Source organism: Helianthus annuus, chromosome 17 (genome assembly GCF_002127325.2).
Source record: "Helianthus annuus cultivar XRQ/B chromosome 17, HanXRQr2.0-SUNRISE, whole genome shotgun sequence".
NCBI classification, from domain to species: Eukaryota; Viridiplantae; Streptophyta; class Magnoliopsida; order Asterales; family Asteraceae; genus Helianthus; species Helianthus annuus.
In genome coordinates, this window is record NC_035449.2 from 19,429,076 (window position 1) to 19,452,992 (window position 23,917).

At 41.6% G+C, this 23,917-nt stretch overlaps 1 protein-coding gene and 1 long non-coding RNA gene across 5 annotated transcripts; one reads left to right on the plus strand and one right to left on the minus strand.

Moving 5' to 3' along the window:
- Window positions 1-6,813: 6,813 nt before the first annotated feature.
- LOC110921440 lies at window positions 6,814-12,953 on the minus strand. Of its 4 annotated transcripts, none has more exons than XR_004886301.1 (3): window positions 12,498-12,953; window positions 9,008-11,934; window positions 6,814-7,082 (listed from the first exon to the last, which is right to left on the minus strand). It is a non-coding gene; the product is annotated as an uncharacterized LOC110921440 (long non-coding RNA). The 4 variants fall into 4 exon arrangements; XR_004886302.1 differs by lacking the exon at window positions 6,814-7,082 and adding an exon at window positions 7,165-8,791 and having other exon boundaries at window positions 9,008-10,461; XR_004886300.1 differs by lacking the exon at window positions 6,814-7,082 and adding an exon at window positions 7,173-8,791.
- Window positions 12,954-16,679: 3,726 nt separating this feature from the next.
- On the plus strand, window positions 16,680-18,618 carry LOC110923986. Its single transcript, XM_035986163.1, has 6 exons — window positions 16,680-17,274; window positions 17,344-17,502; window positions 17,570-17,625; window positions 17,806-17,971; window positions 18,040-18,328; window positions 18,510-18,618. The coding sequence occupies exons 1-6, from the start codon at window positions 16,680-16,682 to the stop codon at window positions 18,616-18,618; spliced, it is 1,374 nt and encodes a 457-aa protein (XP_035842056.1).
- The last annotated feature ends 5,299 nt before the right edge of the window (window positions 18,619-23,917 follow it).

Sequence of the window (23,917 nt, forward strand, 5' to 3'; positions counted from 1 at the left end):
ACTTGCACTTCACACATATCAATGGCCTTGCAAACCATTGGTGATCTCTTTTTTCCTTATTTGCTACATACCAGGGTTTTTATACATACAAAGGTTTATTTACTCACTTACACATGAACTCGCTCAACATTATTGTTGATTTTTCAACTTACATATATTTCAGGGAACTAAAGATCTGGCGCGGTATGTTATGTTTTCCCGCTGCAAGGTGTTACGAGGTCATCCGGGTTTGGGGGATGTGACTCTTTCCTGGACGAGTCACATTCCTTAAACTGTGTTTATGTCAAGTTGATGTGTGTGAACAATGTTTTATGTTATTAGATTTTAAATCACGTTGCATGTGTCATCTTCAGACAATGTTGTTGTATTTGATTTTTAAAACTTAACTTAATGGATGATCTTGCATGGTTTTATTTCATATAGCTTTGTTATGGTTAAGCTATGGTATTAAGAAGTCACACCAAAATAACCACGCTTCCGCAAAGCCAGGGTGTGACATAACCGGGCAGGGTTAACACACTGATCTCGTCAAGAAGGGTTAATCCCTTCCTCTCGAGGATCGCTGGCTAGATCGTCCGCTGGTTGATCTCCTGCACAAGGAAACAAACCGTGACTCGTAACAAGGAGGATGGGGTGGGGGTGCTCCTTGTTACCACTCTCCGGCGTGAGAATCAGTAGTCTGCTTGGGAAGCAAAGTATGATAGTAGTAGTAGTGAGAGGGTTGTGAAGAGATACCTCAAACCTGGTTTGGGGTTGGTATTTATAGCCGAGCAGTGAAGGAGGAGGTGGATGGATAGACTGACGACATGCTGCACCTTTGCAGGTGTGTCAGACTTGTCGGTTGTGGAGGTGAAGCCACATCAGCCTGTCGCTTACATAGACCTGACAGGCGGCTGCCATTGGTGCTACTTGCTTTGTAGTGTCAGTCCCACTTGCTGAGTGTACAGGATGCGGTGCGGGCCGCATCGCTGCTTGCGGTAACTCTAGATGTTCCGGCAACTCATTCTTTGATCAAGAAATACGCGAGATGCGGTGCCAAGCCGCATCGTCGCCTGTGGTGACTGTTGTTGTTATCCAGCTCCCTTGTATTGATAGAAGTGTTCACTGGATACGGTGCTAGGCCGCATCGCTGTGAGTACTTCCGTTTTCATACACCAGATGCAGTGCCATGCCGCATTACTATACCGTTCTCATATTCCAGGTAAGTTTTCCTCCATCGTTGGGCAGATTGGATTCAACCACAGTGTTCGCGCGTTCCCGCACGGACACAGGTAAGTTGTTAGCTAGTGGGGGTTTTGATAAGGGTAATGGTCACTCGCGGTCGTGCTGACGCAAGATATGGGACCATACCCCTTCAGCTATATAATAAAAGAAAACCGACTTTTGGACACGTGTCATTCATTGAAGGTGTCCTCAAATTTATACTTATCTTATATTAACTAAATAAATAATAAATTAATATTAAATCTTATCATACTTTAATAAAATATTATCCTCAAATCTAAATTGTTAATTTAATATATTTTTAAAACAAATACCTCTCTTTTTTACTTATCTTATATTAAATATATATATAATAAATTAATATTAAATGTTATCATAATTTATTAAAAATATAACTTTTTATTATTTGGTATACAAAATTATATTTATTCAACTCGTGTAAAACGCGGGGTTTTAAAAATATAATTTTTTTTATTTACTATGCAAAGTTACATTTATATAACCCGTGTAATAAAAGAAATTTTTAAAGATATAATTTTTTTATCATTTCCTATGTAAAATTAGATTTATTCAACGCGTGTAATAAACAGAGGTTTTTAAGGATATAATTTTTTTATTATTTGGTAGATTTTTCAACCCAACTATAACACGGGTTTTTAAAGATATGACGTTTTTAGTATTTAATATACAAAATTACATTTATTTAATATGTGTAATACATATGGTTTTTAAAGATATAACTCTTTTTTAGATCTATTCAACACGTGTAACATACGGGGTTTTTAAGGATGTAAGTTTTTATCATTTGGTAGATTTATTCAACCCGGTTATACACGAGTTTTTTAAAGATACAACGTTTTAAGTATTTAGTATACAAAATTACATTTATTTAATATGTGTAATATACATGGTTTTTAAATATATAACTTTTTTTATTATTTGATATATAAAATTATATTTATTTAACCCGTACAATATACGAGATTCATAAAGATATAACTTTTTATTATTTAATATATAAAATTACATTTATTTAACTCATGTAATACACAAGGTTCTAAACTAGTGAACTTTATATACTAAACTTAAGAAAACCACAAAATAATATAACAATTCATGCTACCTTTCCTAGAGTGAAAAATACAAACGCTTTATGTGCAAACGTATTTGACTATTTGTTAAAATTGCATGTTTGATTATTATTTTATACTCATTATATTTTATATGGGTTAGGATCAAATACAAAGGATAAAATAAATAAGAAGGGTAAGAAGGATTCTAGTCCATTGATCTTAGATTTGGAGGGTTGAGATTAGTTGTAGGGAAAAGAAGATAATAGAAGGGCATAAAGGGAATCCTATATTTATGGATTTTCTCTCTCCACATGCAAGACACATGCCAATTCCTCCATCGATTTAAAACGTCCATAACTTTTTCATACGACATTTTTTTTAAAATTCACCATAATAACGAGTGTTTTTTAATCTTTAATATGAGTACCATATTATCATATAAAAATAAAATAAAAAATTTCATTTTTACTGGGTTTTTTTTGCATTGTGTTAAAGCTTCAGGTCATTGTGTCTTTTAACTGGGTTTTGGTCAGTAGAGTTTCTATACATTGTGTTATTATCAAAACCTATAACACAATGTTAATTTAGGTTCTATCCATTGCGTTTTTATAAGAACATATAACACAATATATGACACAATGAAGATGGTGTTATATCTGGGTTTTCTATAAATTGTGTTATTAGTTCAGGTCATTGTGTTTAATATGTTATTCATTGTGTTTTAATATGTTGTCCATTGTGTTTTAATAATTTGTTCATTTTTTTATTATCTTTGTTCATTGTGTTTTAGTTTGTTGTGTGTTGTGTTTTTAGTTTGTTTTCCATTGTGTCTTCATCTGTTCTCCATTGTGTCTTTTATCTGCTGTCATTAATTGTGTCTTTTATCTGTTGTCATCAATTGTGTTTTTATTTAGTCTGATACTTATTGTGTTATATGTTATCGCCATTGTGTTATACGTTATGGTCATTGTGTTTTAGTATGTTGTCCATTGTGTCTTTATCTGTTATCATTGATTGTGTTTTTGATCTACTTTACATTGTGTTTTACATCATGTCATTGTGTTATTATTAAAACCTATAACACAATGTTAATTTGGGTTCTATCCATTGCGTTTTTATAAGAACCTATAACATAATATATGACACAATGAAGATGGTGTTATATCTGGGTTTTCTATAACTTGTGTTATTAGTTCAGGTCATTGTGATTAATATGTTATTCATTGTGTTTTAATATGTTGTCCATTGTGTTTTAATAATTTGTTCAATTTTTTTTATTATCTTTGTTCATTGTGTTTTAGTTTGTTGTGTATTGTGTTTTTAGTTTGTTTTTCATTGTGTCTTCATCTGCTCTCCATTGTGTCTTTTATCTGCTGTCATTAATTGTGTCTTTTATCTGTTGTCATCAATTGTGTTTTTATTTAGTCTGATACTTGTTGTGTTATATGTTATCGCCATTGTGTTATACGTTATGGTCATTGTGTTTTAGTATGTTGCCCATTGTGTCTTTATCTGTTGTCATTGATTGTGTTTTTAATCTACTTTACATTGTGTTTTACATCATGTCCATTGTGTAATATGTAACTGGGTTTTTGAAATTTTTTTTTTTTTTGAAAAATATAACAATATGGTACTCATATAAAAGATAAAAAAACGCTCGATTTTATGGTATAATTTTTTTTAAAAACAAATGATGTATAAAAAAGTTACAGACGTTTAAAAATTGGGAGGAAAATAACATGTGACTTGCATGTGTATATTCTCTTTCATCTTGTAGACAAAATTACCCTTTCCATATAATTTCTCCTAGGACACTTATCACTTTCTGGTGAGTTCTTAACCTTCTTATTTTTAAATATTTTATATTATAACTCAACCCATATTTATATATCGACGATTACAAACTAACATCAAGAAAAGACAATGACAAATCAAAAAGATAAATTTCACAAAACACATAATCTATCATAAGCAAAAAAAAAAAAAAAAAAAAATTGAGAAAAATAATAAACTTAAATCATTATTTTTGAAAGCGAAACAAACATGCAAACTTGTTAGTGTCGGGTCCATGGTGATAATAAGAAAAACTAGAATCATCATCAACAAAAAAAAAATGTCTCGTGATCTAAGAAAACGAAAGAAAACTAGAGAATAGCACATAGTAGAGAATAACACATCAAGTTTAATAACAAAACTTTACGTTACTATTTTATCCTCATCAACAAAAAATATCTTGTTCCCCTTCACCTCACAAAATTCTTCCAGACTCTCGTAAACCAAGCCGGTCAAGACCTCTATACAACTAAAAAACACCATTGTTGTTGGCATATTAACAACCACCAAACGACCCTTAACACTAAAACCACCTACTCCACGAGGAATCCCCCATAATCGTTAGGATTGCGGAAGTCGATATTTGAGACATTTCTATGATTGCGTTGGGATTGGGGATGTCGAAATTTGAATTATACTTTTGAACTATCTAAAAAAAATTTGGTTAGCAACACATGGTCATACCATGAGACTTTTGTTAAGACACATGTGCATACAGTGTTTTTTTTACATGTGCATAATGTACCCTTAAAATGCATATGCACGGGTTGAGAAAAAATACGTCGATGTTAATGATGATGGCCGTTTGTGCATACGTAACAACTTTAAAATAAACTATTAAACGATATGTCTACGTACATGTAGGTACCTAAAAACTCTAAAAGACACTAGGAACTAGGGGTGTAAACAAGCCCAGAAGCTCGAGAGCTACTCGTGATCGGCTCGGTTAAAAGCTCGAACGAGCTGAGCCTTAACGAGCCCGAGCCCGAGCTCGAGCCTGAAATACAAAGCTTGTTTAGGCTCGCGAGCCTAAACGAGCCTATACAAAATTTTAATTTTTTTATATATAATATATTAATAATGATGATAACATTGATGAGCCGAGCGAGAGCCGAGCTTTGGCTCGTTTAAGCGATGTTGAAGTGAGCTCGAGCCGAGCTTTTAGCTCATTTAAGGTTGTTCTCAAAATAGGTCGAGCCGAGCTCGAGCTTTGGGTTTTACTCGCGAGCCGGGCTCGAGCTCAAAGAAGTAGGCTCGAACCGAGCCGAGCTCGAGCTCGAGCTTCATAAAAACCTAACGAGCTCGAGCTCGGGCTCGGCCCGGCTCGTTTACACCCAACACCATACCTGCATATGCGTAGGTAGGGCTGCAAACGAACCAAACATTCGGCGAACAGTTCATGAACCGTTCGGCGGGAAGTTCGTTTGTGTTCATTCGTTTATTAAACAAACGAACACGAACCGTGTTCGTTTAGTTAAATGAACGAACATGAACAGAGGTCGTGTTCATTCATTTACCGGTAACGTGTCCGTTTGTGTTCGATAGTTCATTAGTGTTTTTAGTTTTTACATTTTATTTAAATAGTTCTAAACTTTGACAAATAAAATATTTAATAAGTGTTAGTGTATTATATATTCTGTTCATAAACGTTTGTTTTTGTTCGTTTGTTTCCATTTGTGTTCATGAACGATAGCTTGTGCTCATTTGTGTTCAACAACGTTCGTTTTCGTTCATTCCTAAAATTAACAAACAAACACAAACAAACACGAACAAGTTCATTTCCTTAACAAACGAACACCAACTTCAAATCTCGTTCGGTAAGTGTTCATGAACAGTTCGTGAACACGTATATATCTTAACAAACGAACACGAACAAGATCTTATTCGTGTTTGTTCGGTTCATTTGGTTAAAAAAATATGTTGACGTCATTGATGATGCACAAGTAAAAACCTAGAAATCATATGATTTAGTGTAAACTGATGAGCCAAAGAAGGTCAAAATTGAAAACTGGCCCTTAGAGGACCCGGGGCGGGTGCGTTATGGACAACCATAACGCGTGGAATCATCACGGAACACCGCCGCCGGTGCTTTCTATCACGCGTTGAATGGTAACGAGTTATGGTGGTCACGCGTTGAAGTTTGAGTTTTGATAGGGTATGACTTGTACATTGTGCATTAATACTTGTATATTGGAATCCCCATCACTAGTGATACCACCCCCACTACATTTCTATCACTATCACTAGAATATTGGGTGCTGACATGGCATGATTTGATTGGGTGCTCCCATCACTAGAACCCATCACTAGTGAACCACCCCGGGTCCCCTTAGTCAATTATAGTCATTTTAGAGTGGTTTAATCAAAGAAGGGTAATATGGTCTTTTCACCCATAGATTGGATATAGAAGAAGATGGTTATGGTTTTGTTTACCTCATTAAGTCCAATGTAGCTAGTGAAAGTGTGTTGGTGAGAGCTTTCAGTTTGAACAAGAAGATCAAGGTGAAGGTTTCGAAAGGAAAAAACTTTGTCTTGAAATGAAGGTTTCGAAAGCAACTTGAATAGTTGGGTAAACCTCTTTCTACGTTATCGGTTATCCCAGAAAAAAAAAAAAAAAAACAGTTAGATAATGTTACAATCATGATAAACTGAAATTGTAATCGGTAAGGTTAATGATCTCATGTCGGTTCATCATGGCTTAAAAGCCAAATTCATAGCGAAAACGCAGAAGGTCATGTAATGACTAATGACCATACTATAATGACTACAAATTCTTAAGTATGATCGTATTAAAATAATTTTATAAAATGTCCAAGAAACTAAGAGATTATCTGAAAACTTTAACTTACTAAGAATACTGACGAGTGTGTTAAAAATGACCAAAGTTGCAGACGTTGAAGGCGTAGAATTCGGGTTTTGTTCTATAATTCCCACACCCACATACCTGCTAACCTGCATCACATTAGCAAATCTCCATGTTAAATTGAAAAAAAAACAACTTTTCATAAATAATATTAAATCAAATTAGTATAACACTACAAGATACTCCAAGGATTTCACACTTGCAAGAAGGTTAAAGATGTAATTCTCACATCAAAATCTACTCTGAAACTTTCCCCTTTCCATCACTCCCAACAGCATCAGTCACCAAAGTCATAGATCCCTCATCTATGACTTCATCTATGATCCCAAACTCTTTAGCTTCTTCTACTGTCATAAAATAATCTCGATCCACATGTTTTTGAATTACATCAAGATTCTGTCCAGGGTGTTTTGAATATAACGCATTCAATGAATCCCAAACACGAATGATTTGTTTAGTGTGTTTTGAATATAACACATTTCGTGAATCCCAAACACGAATGATTTGTTTAGTGTGAATAGATATATCTTTAGCTTGCCCACTGTATCCACCTGAAGGTTGATGGATCATGATAGTGGCGTTAGGAAGAGATCTCCTTTCGCCTTTTGCACCAGCAGCTAATAGGACAGGGGCGGATGTAGTAAGGAACAAGGGGTAGCCTCCGCTACCGCTTGGCCGGAAAATTTTTGACGTTTTTAGTGTAAATTTTGGAAAAATTTGACGTTTTTTCGATTTCGTTACCGCTTATTTATAAAACGTTACTGCTTGGTCGGAATCCTAGATCCGCCACTGTAATAGGAGCGAGCCCATTGAAGCAGCTTGACCCAAACATATGGTATTTATAGGCGAACGAATATACTGCATTATATCGTATATTGCAAGACCTACAATGCAATTATATGTTTTGTGAGCTTAAAATACACTTTGGGCAACTTTTAACATGTTCCCTTTTAGGTATTATTTACTTTACATGCTAAATCCATTCATCATGAATGGGTTGAATTTGCCACCAGTCACGAGTGTCAGAACCGGTATTTCAAATAGTGACAAATACATACGTTTAGAACCCATTACGAAGAAGTAGAAACCTAAATTGCCAGCTAACTTATAATTTTAAGATATAAAGATGAAAAAATGCAGCCTAAGAGGTATTTAACAAGTAAATGAAACAAAAAGCAATGCTTAATCTTCAAGAAGAAGATAAAAGCATGTGAGACTCACATAACGATATCTAACTGTCATCATCCCATAGCACATATAGAGATAACACATGTACACAATAAACTACCAAAGTGGCATTTGTTTGACTTTTGGGTACAGAAATGCTGATTAAACTATTAGTGTAACAATTTATATACATTAGTCACAATGGCATGCTAACAGTCAAAGTTTAAAAGTATGGAATTGTGCCTCGAGACACTTTCCTTTCGCCTCACGAGGCGAACCGATGCGGATTATTTTTTTGAACGGCAAATTTGGATCTCTGACAGACCACTGGAGTATCATCGTGCCACCAGTGGAACCACCAGATACCCAGGACCTTTTGGTCCCAAAGCTTTATCCCACCACCAAGATGCCACTAGGCTATAAAGCCATGGGCGAACCAATGCGGAATTAAAAAATAAATATAATTATCTTTTGAGAAATAATGACTAACTAACTTCATCATCAGATTCATCAAAAAACACATGCACAAAATATATGAAACTAGAAAAGTAACCCGTCGCGATGCGACGGGGCTAGATTTTTATTTATGTCTGGCGTGCATATAAGGAACTCAGGTTCACAACTCTTTAATCTGTAAAAGGAATAGAGTTTTTATTAAGTGATGTTATGAATACAGTAATATGTATGCTACAAATGTAAAAGAATGAAGTACATACTTCATCTAATCATACACATACACCACATGCAGAGCTAATAAACTAAAACATCAACTCCCAAAACCAAAAAAGAATCATATCTGCATGCACTGTTTGCTGTAGTTAAGTTTACAAAGGTTTACGTATATTACCCATGAACCTGATGATCTACGGAGGCCCTTGAATGTAGACTCACTTTATGTATTCCAAACGCCTTCAAAGGCTTGCACACAGCGCGTACCTGCAAATAGCTTCAGTAACCTTTTCTCAGGCCCTCAAACTCATCACAGCCCTTTCGTGAACCCTAATCGAGCAAAAGGGTTGCCATAGAAAAAAAATAGAGAAGTCAGGCACTACCAATCACACAGTAATCAACTATAAGATGTAACATACGGACCCAAATCGGTGACTGGAGAAGTCGCCTGAACTTCACAAGTAATCGACTGTAATCGAATGAATACTATACCAAGTTTTGAGGGAGGTATACGAAAGTATCCATGTATTCAAAAACAAATATATTCTACAATGAATACCAACACACTTACCACAATTTCTAGATGAAGAAAAAGAAAATGATGGTCACTTACGTGGTAATATTGGTGACAGCCATATACCTATTCTACACATCTTGTCTTGGTTTTAAAAAGCGAGAGGCGCACAAAAGTGACGAGGTCTAAAACCAAGGCGCGCAGTGCAAAAGCGAAGGGCTTTTCATACCCGAGGCTTAAGCTAATTATATATATTTATTATATATCTCATAGGTTTTTAGCTTTCCCTACCCAAAATATAGCTATAAGTAAGGCTTTTGTATGATTTTAGTTGTACGTACAAGCCAAAAAACCCATACAACAGTTAGATGTATAAAAACACCTTGGGTACAAGAGACGCGCGCCTCAGGACAAAAAAGCCAGGAAAATCCCAAAAAAGTGCGCCTTTTTGGGGCTTCTTGTAATTACTCTAGGCGCTGAGCGAAAAAGCCCCAAGGCGTAAGCCTTGTTGCGCCTCGCGCTTAAGCGCGCCTGAGGCGCGCTTTTTAAAACCAAGCTACACATGATACTTATTGGTAAAGTGTGCTTAGCGAAAGTACATGTATTTGTTGAATTATTTGTTTTGATCGGGTATAATGCAGTTCGTTGTAATTAGATTAACATACTAATTTCATAGTTGTCACTGTACTTCATTCTTCTCGGCAAAGGTGCAAAAGCTACTTAACTGGCATTGTTGTAATCCACTAAAAAGTAGGAACTAAAACCTAAGAGTGTGCCCTTCCATTTCTTCATAAATTTCCTAACAAACAAATAACAATCTGTTCTACCAATTTCTACGTACTATCACCATAAGGCTATATTCATATACAAAACATACCACAAGAGTGTCATATGTGCAGTCGCCCATAAATTCCTTCAGCTTTTCCCTCACTCGATCCCGCAACCTTCCAGCTCCATCTCCAGAAAAAATAATTTTGAAACTCAAATCATCAGTACTATCCATCAATCCCTTCCCAAAAATGCACTTCTAGAGTCCAACGACGTCCCTACTAATCAACTCCTTCGAACCAAACCAAATTCAGCATATATTCAAGATGTTGTCCATCAAGAACAACACTCTGCAGCAACACAACATGAATTCATTGTAATTGAAATCAATAAAACTGCAATTTAACATGTTAATAAGCTATGTACACCAGCAACCATCTCAAATCAACATAACCAGCAGAATTCAACATAAGCAGCAGAAATCAATCAAACATTCTAATTTCTACAACACACTCCAACTCATTACTTTCTATTAAGCCCCCGCGCTGCGGCGGGGCTTATAGAAAGTAACTTCAATCGATTAGGCGTTGGAATATGCTATTTTACATAAATCCACACTAACTTGCATAATATTACTGTTTGCGTAAACAAAAAAGTAGCATATACATTACAGTATACCAACAATAATATCCTTTCCAAGAACACTATGTTATATTTAATGACATGTAAGTTTTACTATTCGTTGGCTTTCTCAGCCTTTAATGCACCATCATCATCCAAGAAAATGATGCAAACTAATTGATTGTATCCACCTGTTCCTTCAAATCTTTATGTTTTAACTTGCATCAACTCAACACCCACGTATACCTCTCCTTCAAATCTTTATGTTTCAACTTGCAGCAACTGAACACCATGGTATACTTCGTGTCCACTACAACAATAGTTGAGTTTTTTTATAAACCAAATACTTATCATCTGAGTACTTTTGGCTGTCTAATTTGTTCCAGCTGCTTAATAACACACAAATTCTGTATATGGCTGCCAACCACCAACCACCACCACCCCCCATCGAACCCACTAACCCATTCCCACCTCCACCAGAAACATGTACCTTACACGTCCCTTTATAATACAGCTCATAATTAGGGTTGTTCATGAGCCGAGCCGAGGTAAGATCGGGCTCGGATCGATTATAAACCGAGCTGGCTCGGCTCGGATTTGAAACCGAGCTGAAAATCTGAGCTCGGGCTCGGCTTGGTTTTAAACCGAGCTGTCTCGGCTCGGCTTGGTTTGGCTCGATTTTAAAAAGAAAAATATAATATATAGCTCTCAAAATTCAGAAGCCTAAAATATTATTCAATAAGTTTATGCTAATATGTTACAAGCCAAAATCATGTTCAACAACGAAAAATAAGTTTTAAATTTCAATGAAATATATATTAGTTCATTAGCAAGATAATTAATATTCAAATATGCCATGGATATCAAATTACAAGCCTAAATACATATAAATAATCACAAGTTTTTTGTAATATATTATAATGTATATAAAAATAAATATATTATAAAGAAAATAATCCGAACTAAGCCGAGCCGAGCTAGCAAGCGAGCCAAACCGAGCCAACTCGGCTCGTTATGAGCCGAGCCGAGCTGGCTCACTTTCAAACCGAGCCGAGCTGGCTCGGCTCACTTTCAAACCGAGCCATATCGAGCGAGCTTTTTCCGAGTTAAATCCGAGCGAGCTCCGAGCTGCGAGTTTTTGGACAGTCCTACTCATAATACCCTTCAAATTTACTATTCCTTTTTTGTTGACTTGGAGTTTGCTGCAAAAAAAAAAAAAGTTAATTTTCAAACTAACACCCACACTCATACCATATTTCCCTCATATATACCCACCATTTAACATTTATAATCAAGCTTTCATCTTTAACGAAAGTGCATATGATAGAAAAGAGTAACCTTTTTAACTGCAATTTCACGTTCTCTTCTTACTTAAAGCAACAATCCAAAACTCTAATATTATTCTTCGAACTACTTGTTCTTCATGGGGAAATCATTGTGATATACCAAAAGCACACTTATATGATATAGTTAGAATCGATAAACATCAACAATTTAGTCTCAAACCAAAATTATTCAAGGCAGATCCTAAAATCAAACTAACACTACAAACCCATAAAAAAAACCCGTCTTTTTCAATCTTTTAACTTGAAAGTGTATAAAATACCATAAAATTCAAGAAAACAACTCACAAAAAATAAGGATTTGAACATTTAATCAATGAATCTAAAGGCGCAGACCTACATCAGAGCCTTAGAAGCTCAGGAATCCATCATAGCTTAAGAAAAACGAAAGTACAAGCAATTAGGGTTAATGTATGGTTTACCCCATGATCAGCACCACCCTATTTGGTTAATCGATGAAGTTAGCATCATGGTCATCGATTTTAGGATAAACTTCAATTCATCATGGCCACTGATTGGAAACACAAGACGACCGAATAGGGTCGTCGGTAAAAAACCAACACCATCGCTATATCATCTACTCAATGCAAAAAATTTAAAGTGAGAAACAGAGAGCAAATGAAGGAACACACGCTTTAAGTCCGTCGCCGCCGGCAACAGCGAGGCAATGCCAATCTCTATCTCTGCTTCTCACTCTATAATCACCGTACGTCTCTGTCTCTCTATTTGTCAATCGCAGATCTATAACCACCATGGGAACGGGTTTGTGTATCGCTGGATAAGTAGTAGAAGAAGAATCCCAGATGTTTAGATGGAGAGAGAGACAGAGGTTGCAGATGAGTGAGGAAGAGGATTTCTCTCTCTTGAAGCCAAAAGATAACCCAGGTAAACTGTAAAACAAAACCAGTCCATGGAAAGTCAACAAAACTACCGAACGATTTTTTATGCATGAGGTACAAGCAACATTGCATGTAAATGTTGTAAATTAGAGTGTTATATAATGAATGAAACTGACACAAAAAGTCAAAAACATCAAAACCCCGTAGGCGCCTTGAGGTTCACCTGAGGCGCAACTTTTCTAATGCCTCAGCCCTATGAGGCGCACGTACAAAATAACCCCCCCTGAGGCACTGCCTCATATTCGTTAACATAAAAAATGGATGAAATTAAGCTAATAGACTAAAATGTCAACGGTGAAATCTTTTTGGATTCACAGACCGAAAAATAAAACATTTGGACTAAACTGATAAAATGATCCAAACCATATGAATTAAAATGGCATTTAACTCTATCTAAAATTATGATGTATGAAATTGTTTGTACCCAGCCCGTTTGCACACTCTAGTATTAGTTTGACTTCATTGATGGCTAATTAAGTCCTCTCAATTTGAGCCTTTACATGTGGGTGCTCGAATATCTTCAAATAAAAATTAACAATTAATTTGACGTTTACTTAGTCAATCAAGATTAAATAATGATCTTACACTTTGAACAAAACTCGAGTATGTTCAAAATTGAAAGAAAGAAACTTAAAAGTTGACCAAGTTCAACAATTTTGCTCAATAACTTAATAATAGAATATTTTGCTGGATTTAATCAACGGAAACTCAAAAAGAAGTTTCTTCCATACCAATAAATAATAAATAAGTGCGTTTTCAAATCGTCATGTAATTGTAGGGTACTGATGAAACAATGGTTAACCGGGCAGGGTTAACACACTGGTCTCGTCAAGAAGGGTTAATCCCTTCCTCTCGGAGATCGCTGGCTGGATCACCGGTGGTTGATCTCCTGCACAAGGAAACAAGCCGTGACTCGTAACAAGGAGGATGGGGTGGGGGGTGCTCCTTGTTACCACTCTCCGGCGTGAGAATCAGTAGTTTGCTTGGGAAGCAAAGTAAGATAGCAGTAGTAGTGAGAGAATTGTGAGAAGATACCTCAAACCTGGTTTGGGGTTGGTATTTATAGCCGAGGAGTGGAGGAGGATGATGATGGATGGACTGACGACGTGCTGCCCCTTTTCAGGTGTGTCAGGCTCGTCGGTTATGGAGGTTACGCCACGTCAGTCCATTGCTTACGTAGCTCTGACAGGTAACTGTCATTGGTGCCACTTGCACTGTGGTGTCAGTACCACTTGCTTGAGTACATAGGATGCGGTGCAAGCCGCATCGCTACGTGCGGTAACATCTGAAGTTACCGCGTCTCGTACTTGTGATCAAGGAATACGCGAGATGCGGTGCTAGCCGCATCGTCGTTTTGCCTGCATCCCTTGTCGTGACGAAAATGTCCGTATGGTGCGGTGTCAGCCGTACCACTACGTTCATCTCCTTCTATGCCTAAGGTAAGGCCTTCCTGTATTGATAGAAGTGTTCACTGGACGCGGTGCAATGCCGCGTCGCTGTGAATACTTCCGTTTTCGTACACCAGATGTGATGCTATGTCGCATCACTCTACCGTTCTCCTGTTCCATGTAAGTCTTCCTTTGTTACTAGATAGATTGGATTCAACCCTTATGTCGATGCGTTCCCGCATGGGCACAAGTGGGTTGTTAGCTAGTGGGGGTTTTGATAAGGGTAATGGTCACTCGCGGTCGATGCTGACGCGAGATCTGGGACCATACCCCTTCAAGTCCCCCCAGTCTAGTGTTGCTGCCACATACAAGGTGTATGTGGGAGGAGTACTGGACTATGGTGTTTGGAAGGTAGTTTGGAGTCTGGAGAAGATCCTAGACCATGTGTGGTCTTTTTGGTATGTAAATGAAACTGGAGGTCCGGAAGGGTCATCTGATGCCTCTTCCGTATCGGTGAAGGAATCTCGTCGGATGCGAGATTCTTCGCCGATTTATGTCACCAGGTGGTCTGCCACCTGTTGTTGTGCCGAAGGTCTCTTAGAGACCTTGTTAGTAATGCTGCACAAACTTCGAACCAACCTCTGAGGTGGTGGTTCGAAGGTATGTGGAGGTTTCCCATCCTTTAAAGGTGGGCTTGTCTTCATACCAATTGTTGAATTGGTGCATGAAGAAGAAAAGAAACTTTTTGGACCAATCTTTGAGACTGGGATCAAAAGTTGTTGATGCTTGCAAGTGCTTTGCTCGAGCTCTATGTTCAGCATCGAGTTATGAGATGACAATCCCTTTTTTGTGGGGTTTTCGTGTTTATCGTCATAGCTCTCTAGTAACCGCATGTTCTTTGCGGTTACCTCGTTGCGTCATTGTTGGCTATGTTTGGTCGAACAATGTATATTCATACTATGGGTAAATAAACATGGTCATAGGCAAGGATATGCCCACCATTGTTTATTCTATGCGGCCCATAATCGGGTTAACAAAGTCATAAGCAGACTTGTTACCGCTGTTCGGACGCTTGTTGTTCGACGAGAGTTTATTTAGAGCGCTGTTCTGCGTTCGTTTTGGAGCCACTTACCTTCCCGCTCCAATACCGAGTTTGCCATGCAGTAGCATTTGTTCGGTGATGTGGAGTGAGCTTGGCTCTTCCGTAGCAACCACTCTGCGGAAGCTATGGTTATGTCCGTAGCTCCTCGTGAGTGTCTGCGGTTTTGTATTACCACATTTGCTCGAAGTGGGTGTGGGTCGGATGTAGCTCTTGAAGGTTCAGGAGACAGGGTTGCTGATGTGCGGTCGCGTGCATACCCTTCCTTCCTTTTGTTAAAGAAGGTGTTCATATACCCTCTGCGGTTGTGAACCGGGCAGGAGGGATTTGAAGCTTGAAGAGAATGAAGGCAATGCAGTTCCCCTGTGTCTGAGATGCGGTTTAGTCCAACGGCCAACGCTGGTTCTGAGCATCTGGCACACCTGAACGGGCTCGTGTGTGTCATGTCCGCATATTCCACGTGTGCTTGTGGATCGTGCGGATAGGTATTATACCCCCTTATAGTGTAGAGATATATGTTTTTACCTATTTTTAGGGGTATGTTAAAAAACGACATGCGGTATGGGTTATGGTGCGGTATACCAGAGAAACCGCATGCCGCTTATAATTGGATAATGTAGTCGCTTTTTGTTGCATACGTGGCTGGACGCACGTGTGAGTTGGTGGAAGTTGGTGAGATCTTCCTGGCATGTGCTGAAATGAAAGGACGTTTGCACTGCCCGAGGCATTAAATGCACTGTAGCGAAGAGTGTAAACGTCTCTTGTGTCAGGCGCGTGGGCGGCCACGCGCGCGTGATAACCGTCAGCGGAAACGGCGCTCGACACGTGGTGTCCTATAATTCGCTCTTTTTGAACGTGATCATTTGTTTTCTCCCTCCGCATTAATTGCGATGGGTATATAAGGGGAAACCGTTCGTGGTTTCCCCTCACTTGTTCGAAAATTTCAAAAAATTTGCCGTTTGAGAGAGAAACTGCTAGCTGTCTTCTCCGACTATTTTTTCTGAAATTCCGGTGAGGTTTTTTTAGTTTTTCTGTTCACCATCTTCTGTTTCTTTGATATTTTTGATGGCTGAACCATCTAGTCCACACAATGTGGAGGGTGAAAACCCTGAACAGCCTTTAGTGGCCGAAGAAGAAGAAGAGGGGGCTGCCGGTGGTGGATTACCGGCGCTGAAGTGGACCAGAAAAAGCTTTGATCGCCTTATGCTTGAGGTCCAAATGCCCTCGGAGTATGGGGCTCGGTACCCATCAGAGGGTGATACTGGTGCCGACGCTCCGGCCGGTTATGTGACCATGTGGTCCGATTTCTTCGGAGATTGTAACCTCCGATTGCCGTTGACTGTGTTTGTTGTGGATATCTTGGAGTGGTACAAGGTCCACATTTCTCAAGTGAGTCCATTTGGGATGATTCGGATTCGTAATTTTGAGTTTACCTTTCGTGCTCTTGGCATAGAGCCTACCGTCGGAGATTTCCGACGGTTTTATCAGATGACGGTGTTCATGGGGTTCTTTTCTTTCCGTCAACGAGACGGTACCCCGAAGCTGATGACTCCCCCTAAGGGGATGACGATGTGGAAGAAGAAGTTCTTCTATATCAAGTCTGCTGCCCTTGCTGTGGATATGACGTTTCGGAATGTGACCGAGACGATCATAGCAGAGACCATTGCGATGCCCAGTTTGAAATCAGTGCAATGGTTCCCGCAGCTGCAGACTATTGAGTCTGTGAAGTTGACCAACACGCAACTATGGCTGTTGCGTATGATGTTGAGGAGGGGCAAGAACTCGAAACCCGTGGTGCGGGAAAAGAGCGGTGGTACGTACTTTTTGTTTCTTTACGTTCTTTATCCTTACGTGTGTGACTGACTTTTGCGTCTACTATCAGAAGATGCTCCCGCATGGAGGATGTTTGCTCCGGATTTCGAGGGTACGGTTGAGACCGTAGTTTGTGCGGATGGTGAACAGGATCACAACACTATCATCCGTAGTAACTTCCGGGTGCCTACTGCGGCTGCACTGGCAGTTGAGTTGCCAGTAGGCAAAGGTATACTATCGAAGCTTTGCTACTTGTGTTGATCATGTTGTGTTATTGACGTATTGATTCCATGCAGGTGATCTTGGGGCCTTGGGGGACCCTGAAGCGAAAGGTGTGCCAAAGAGGCAAACTGTGAAGGGCGTGCGCTTTCGCCAAAAGAAGATAAAGGAGGTCACTACTGTGCCTCATCTGGTGCCGCAGGCAGCAGGTATCTCTCATTCCTCTTTTCGTCGACACAAGGATTATGTGATAGTATCTGATACCCTTGAGGGTTTGAGTACAGCCGCGGAGTCACGTTCTGGTGCTGCGAAGAAGCAGGCAGAAGAGGCGGCTGCGGGGGGGACGGCTGCGGGTCCCCCTGTGATTGGTGAGAAGAGGAGGCCAGAGCAGAAAGCTGCTGGTGGTGTTGAAACCAAACGTCGGAGACTAGTAACCAAAAGGTCTGCTCCGGCGCAGAAAAAACCTGCGGTTGTCGTTGGTAAGTGTAGGCTATCTAGTCTTAACTGTTGTGTAACTAGTTCTGATAGCTATTTGACTTTTTTGCAGAGCGTCAAGATGAAGATTTTTCTATCTTCGATGCTCCGGAGTCCCCTCCGCGTGCCATGGGTGCGGGTGGAACGGAGGTGCCGTCGACACCTCCCGTCAAGGTGGTACCTGAGTCAACCGTGCAGAAGGAGGGTACCGCAGAGAATGCTGCGGCCCATATATTTGACACTGTCGACTCGTCCAACAACCTGATCTCTCCCAATGAGGGAGACGATTTGAGTTTGCGGTTCACTGCTACTGGGAAGCAACATTCTGATGCTGAACCGCAAAAAACTGGCGCTGAAGCGCGGCAGCATGATGCTGGGCCGCAGAAGTCTGCGGTTGATAAGGGTACCAGCTCGTCTGCCGGTGGTGCGGGGTATGACGGGCCTCCAATTCAGCCTGGGGAGTCTGAATTGGAGTATTACTACCGCACCTACTCCCAGGATCGCAGTACGGTGTACCATCGACCCCCCTGGACTGTGTTGCAGGGGGATGATATTGCTAACGACCCTGCGGCCTGCAGGGAGATCTTGGGCGGTCTGGGGACCCCCTTTGAAGTTGAGCGGGCTCGTGCCGCACCGCGGGAGCTGCGTATAAACCAGCTCTCGACCATGTTGGTAGGGACTTCCATTGTGGCGAATGCCATGTTGGAAGACTATAAAGTTCTGAGCCGCCGTGAAGAAGAGGCTGTCTGCCTGCGGGCGGAGGCGGAAAAGCTGGTCCAAGCTGCTCGTGTGGGTGCAGAGCAGCTGAAAAAAGATAAAGCTGCTTTTGAGAAGCAGAAACAGACCGCTGAGTGGGCTGCCACTGCCCAACTGAAACAGGTGCGTACCCTTGCTAAACTCCTTGCTGATGAGTGTAAGCGTTGGGAGGAAATTTCATCCAACGAGCGCAAGAAGTTGAACGAATCTTGGGCTAAGCAGAACAATCTTCTGTTTCATACTCGGCAGGAGCTAGCAAACGCCAAGGCGGCAAATGTTGCCTTGGGCAATGAAAAAGCTGCGGCTGAGGCCGCATCGGCTAAAGCGCTGCAGGCGAAGGACGAGGCCCTGAAGGCGCTTGAAGAGGCCAAAGAAGCCGGGGCTCGTGCCTCAAAGGCCCATGAAGAGGCCGCAGAGAAGGAGAGCCGTGCTTCCAAGGCTCTTGAAGAGGCGAATGCGGAGCGCATTCGCTTAGGCAAAGTTGTTGAAAGCCTGCAGGTATGTTTCTTTAACGTTGTTGCTTTCGTCTTTATTGTTTTCAAAATATTCACCGAGTGAACTGTTTGCTGTTCTTGTAACAGGCTGAGGTTCAGGCCCGGGAGGTCGCAGTGACAGACCTTACTGTCCGCGTGTCCGCTGCGGAGAAGCGGGCTGACGCTGCTGCTGAGGCCAAGGATGCCTTGGTGTCCTCTTTTAACCAACTGGAAGCTGACCGTGAGTGGTTGCGGACTCACGACATCGCGCGTGTAAGTATCCTTTGCCTTTACATTTGCTTGGATTAGCACTCAAGACTTATGATCTTTTTACTGCAGATTGTCGAGGCTATAATGAATGCCCCTGAGACCTCATCTGGATTGGACCTGGTCAAGGAACGTGCGCGCGAGGCTGGCTTCAAGGCTGGTTTTAACCGCTGCATTGGGCACATCAATGTATTATCCGCAGGCGGTTATACCGATCAGGCATCCGGGTTCCGTGATGTGGATACCGAGGGTCGTCTGAAAGCGGCCGTAGCCTCCTTTTATGATACGCCCCTTGCCTGTGTAGGGGAGCTGGACGAGTGTTTGGAGGTTGCGGACTATGTCGACCGCTTGCGGATGCTTTATCCGGATGTGGAAGAGGAAGAACCCGCTGGTGGTGCCGGAGGAGACGCGGGGACCAGCGGTACAAAATAGGGTTTAGGCTGGCTAGTGTGCCTCCTTTTTTGTATTCCTCTTGTATAGAATAGGAACTTTATGTAAATTCCGTAAGCATCATGTGGATACTTGAATTTTTTGAATATAAAGTTTCTTTATTCAGTTTGTACAAGTGTTTTTAATTCTTGCATGTCTGAACGTGTGTATGCGTAATCTTTACCCATTTATGAACGGGGTCAAGTATACTCCATACTTTTGTTGTATGGGTATGCATCAATTCTGTTATTTACCGTGTGAGGGTTTTTAGAATTGCGTAAACTTTGTAAAAGCTTATATTACCGGAACTCTACCCATTTGTGAATGGGGTCGAGTGTACTCCATACCTTTGTCGTATGAGTCCGCGTCAATTCCATTGTTTGCCTTTTTGGGCTCAGGAATTGTGTTAAGTGTTTAACAAAACTTGTATATCCGGCCGGATAAAACATGCAAGTCTGTTTGCCTTTTCCTGGCCTATTACAATATTTGTGTGTGGTTACCACTTTGTATGGGTATCACGAATGAAGATTTTGCCAATCTGTTTTTGGGATACCGCAAAGTGGAACACGCATTTGTAATAGTAATAACAAACAATAATGTAGAAAATTGCTTATTTATTTATTTGCAAATGGCCTGCGGCCCAAAAGGTTACATAGAGAAATGTAAGAACATGGCTTACATATAACAGCGTCGAAGCTGTTGTGCATTCCATGTGCGTGCGATAGGTTCGCCTTCTAGTGTTTGCAATCTGTACGCGCCTTTCCCTAAGACCTCTTTGATGAGGTAGGGTCCTTCCCACTTGGGGGCGAGTTTGCCTGGGCGCTCGGCATTAGATGCCTCATTGTCGCGTAGGACGTAGTCTCCCGGGTTGAAAGTACAAACGCGGACGCGCGCGTTGTAGTATTTTTCAAGTTTGGATTTATATTTGGCCTCGTTGATGGCAGCGTTTTCGCGCCTTTCTTCCAAGAGGTCCAAATCGATCCTGCGTTCCATGTTGTTGTCTAGTTTTTCAATAGCCAACATTCTAGGAGAGGGGAGACCTACTTCTGCGGGGATCACCGCTTCTGAACCGTAGACTAGGCTGAAGGGTGTTTCCCCATTGCTTGTTTTTGGGCTTGTGCGGTGAGCCCATAAGATATTTGGGAGTTCATCGACCCAGCCACGCCTGGCCGTTCCCAACCGTGCCTTGATCCCTTCGACTAGGCTTTTATTGATACTCTCGACTTGGCCGTTCCCTTGCGGGTGTGCGACCGAGGAGAATATGTGTTCAATGTGTAGTTCCTCTAGCCATTTTTGAAATTCGTCGGCAGCGAAATTGGTGCCGTTATCGGTGACAATGCACATTGGTAATCCGAAACGGCAGATGATGTGTTCCCAAATGAACCCCCAAATGAACTTTCTTGTTATCATAGCAGTGGTTGAGGCGAGTGGTTTTGCTTCTACCCATTTGGTGAAGTAATCAACCGCCACTATGATAAATTTGACCGCACCTGGAGCATCAGGGAAAGGTCCCACAACGTCAATTGCCCATTTCTGAAAGGGCCATGCGGTTGTGACGGGGACTAAGTTGTTCTTTGGCCGCAAGGTTTTTGGAGCATGACGTTGACAGTCGATGCACTTGCGCAACTCTTTGACGGCGTCCAGGTGCATGCCGGGCCAGTAATACCCGGCATTCATGATTTTGGCCACTACCATGCGTGGTCCAGCGTGTATGCCACATATGCCCTCGTGTATCTCTCGAATGAGGTATGTGGCATCCTGGGGGTTGACGCATCGTAATAGTGGCCCGAGGTATGACTTGCGGTATAAGATACCGTCTCCCATCTGATAGTGGCACGCTTTGTATTGTAGCTTGCGTGCTTCTGATTTGCTTTCGGGGGTCACACCGGATTGTAGATATGCGATAATAGGTGTCATCCATGATGTTGAACCGTATTGAATGACGTTGACTTGGCGCAGGGGTACCGAAGGATTTTGCAGGATTTCGATGCGTATCTCCTTTGCCAAGTGTTGGAAACTGGTAGATGCGAGTTTTGATAGTGCATCTGCGGATTTGTTCTCGCTTCGATTAATATGGCGAATATTGAATGAAGCGAATTTGGATTTTAGTTGCAGGACTTGCTCGAGGTAGAGGATCATGATATCCCCCTTTGCGGCATAGTCGCCGCGTACTTGGCCTGCAACTAACAAAGAGTCGACGTGGGCTTCCAGATGTTGCACGCCGATTTTGACTGCTAAACGTAGCCCTGCTAACAGAGCCTCATATTCTGCCTCGTTGTTTGTGCTTTTGAATTCGAGGCGGATTGCATATGTGAGTTCTTGGCCGTCGGGGCTGACGAGTCGCAGACCTGCACCCGCTCCTTCATCGTTGGAGGCACCATCTGTGAAGAGTGCCCATGTCTCTGAGGAGGGTGGCGTTGGTGCAGGAGTTTGTGCTTCTTCGCATTCTTGGATGCGATTCACCGGTACTTCGGCGGCGAAATCAGCTAAGATCTGGCCTTTAATCGCGGGGCGCGGTTTATAATGTATCGTGTGCGCGCCCAGCTCGATGGCCCATTTCGCTAATCGCCCAGAGATGTCGGGTTTGGAGAGGATCGGGCCGATCCTGTAATTGGTTAGCACTGTGATGACGTGGTTTACGAAGTAGCGTCGCAACCGTCTTGAAGCGTGCACTAGTGCTAGCACCAATTTCTCCATTATTGAGTACCTTGTCTCTGGGTCGTTAAGCATCTTGCTGATGTAATAGATGGGTGTTTGAACCCCCTTCCGCTCCACAATCAGTACCGCACCCACCGCGTTGTCCGCGGCGGATAGGTATAGTATGAGTGGCTCATCTTTGCGTGGTGCGGTTAAAGTTGGGAGTTGTATCAAACACTCCTTCATTTCCCGGAAGGCTTGTTCAGCCTCTGCGGTCCACTGGAATTGTTCTTTCTTTGAACAGCTCCGCAGTGTCTTGATGAACGGATAAGACTTAGCCGCGTGGTTGGCTAAGAATCTGTTGAGTGCCGCTAGCCTGCCGGCTAGCCGTTGCATATCCTTCATCGATGAAGGCGATGGCATGCGCTCGATCGCCTGGACCTTCTCCGGGTTTACCTTGAATCCATCTTTAGTCACGATGAACCCAAGGAACTTGCCTTCTTCCATTCCAAACGAGCATTTCCCTGGATTGAGCTTTATGTTAACGCTTCGCAGGGTTTGGAATGTTCTGTCGATATCTGTGAGCATGGTATCTTCTTCCATGCTCATGACGACCAGGTCGTCCATGTAGATTTCGACACTTTTGCTTATTTGGCCGCGGAAAGTGTCGTTCATCAACTTTTGGTAGGTTGAGCCCGCGTTGCGCAACCCAAACGGCATTTTTGTATAGCAGTAATTTCCGGTGGGAGTCCGGAATGCCGTTTTGTCTTCATCCTCGATTGCCATTTGTACTTGATGGTATCCTTTGTAGCAATCGAGGAAACACTTCCACCTGAATGGTGCGAGGTTGTCGACCTTTTCGTCGATTTCTGGAAGCGCGTAACAATCCTTGGGGCAGGCTTTGTTAAGGTCTTTGTAATCGACGCACATGCGCCAGCCCCCGGATGGTTTTTCTACCATGACTGGGTTGGACAACCAAGTCTGGTATTTAACTTCCCGCAGGATGCCTGCGGAGAGCAGTTCTTCGATCTGCTCTTGCATCGCCTGATTTTTAGCTGATCCAAGGTGGCGTTGGCCTTGGATCACTGGCTTGATACCTGGCATGGTATTCAAGTGATGTTGCGCAATATCACGTGGGACCCCGGTCATGTCCGCGGGTGTCCACGCGAAGATGTCTTGGTTCCTGAAGAGGAGCTGCTTCAATTGCGCTTTGGTGGTCGGGGACAAGGCGTGACCCAATGTGACCTTTTGTTCTGGGTACCTCGCGTTGAGAACCCATTTTTCTGGTTGGTCATTGGGGGTGGGCCTTGCGACCTTGGTCGGACGTACTTCGTCCGACATCATGACGTCTCTGCGGGCATAGATTATCGCGACCCCCGATTCGGTTGG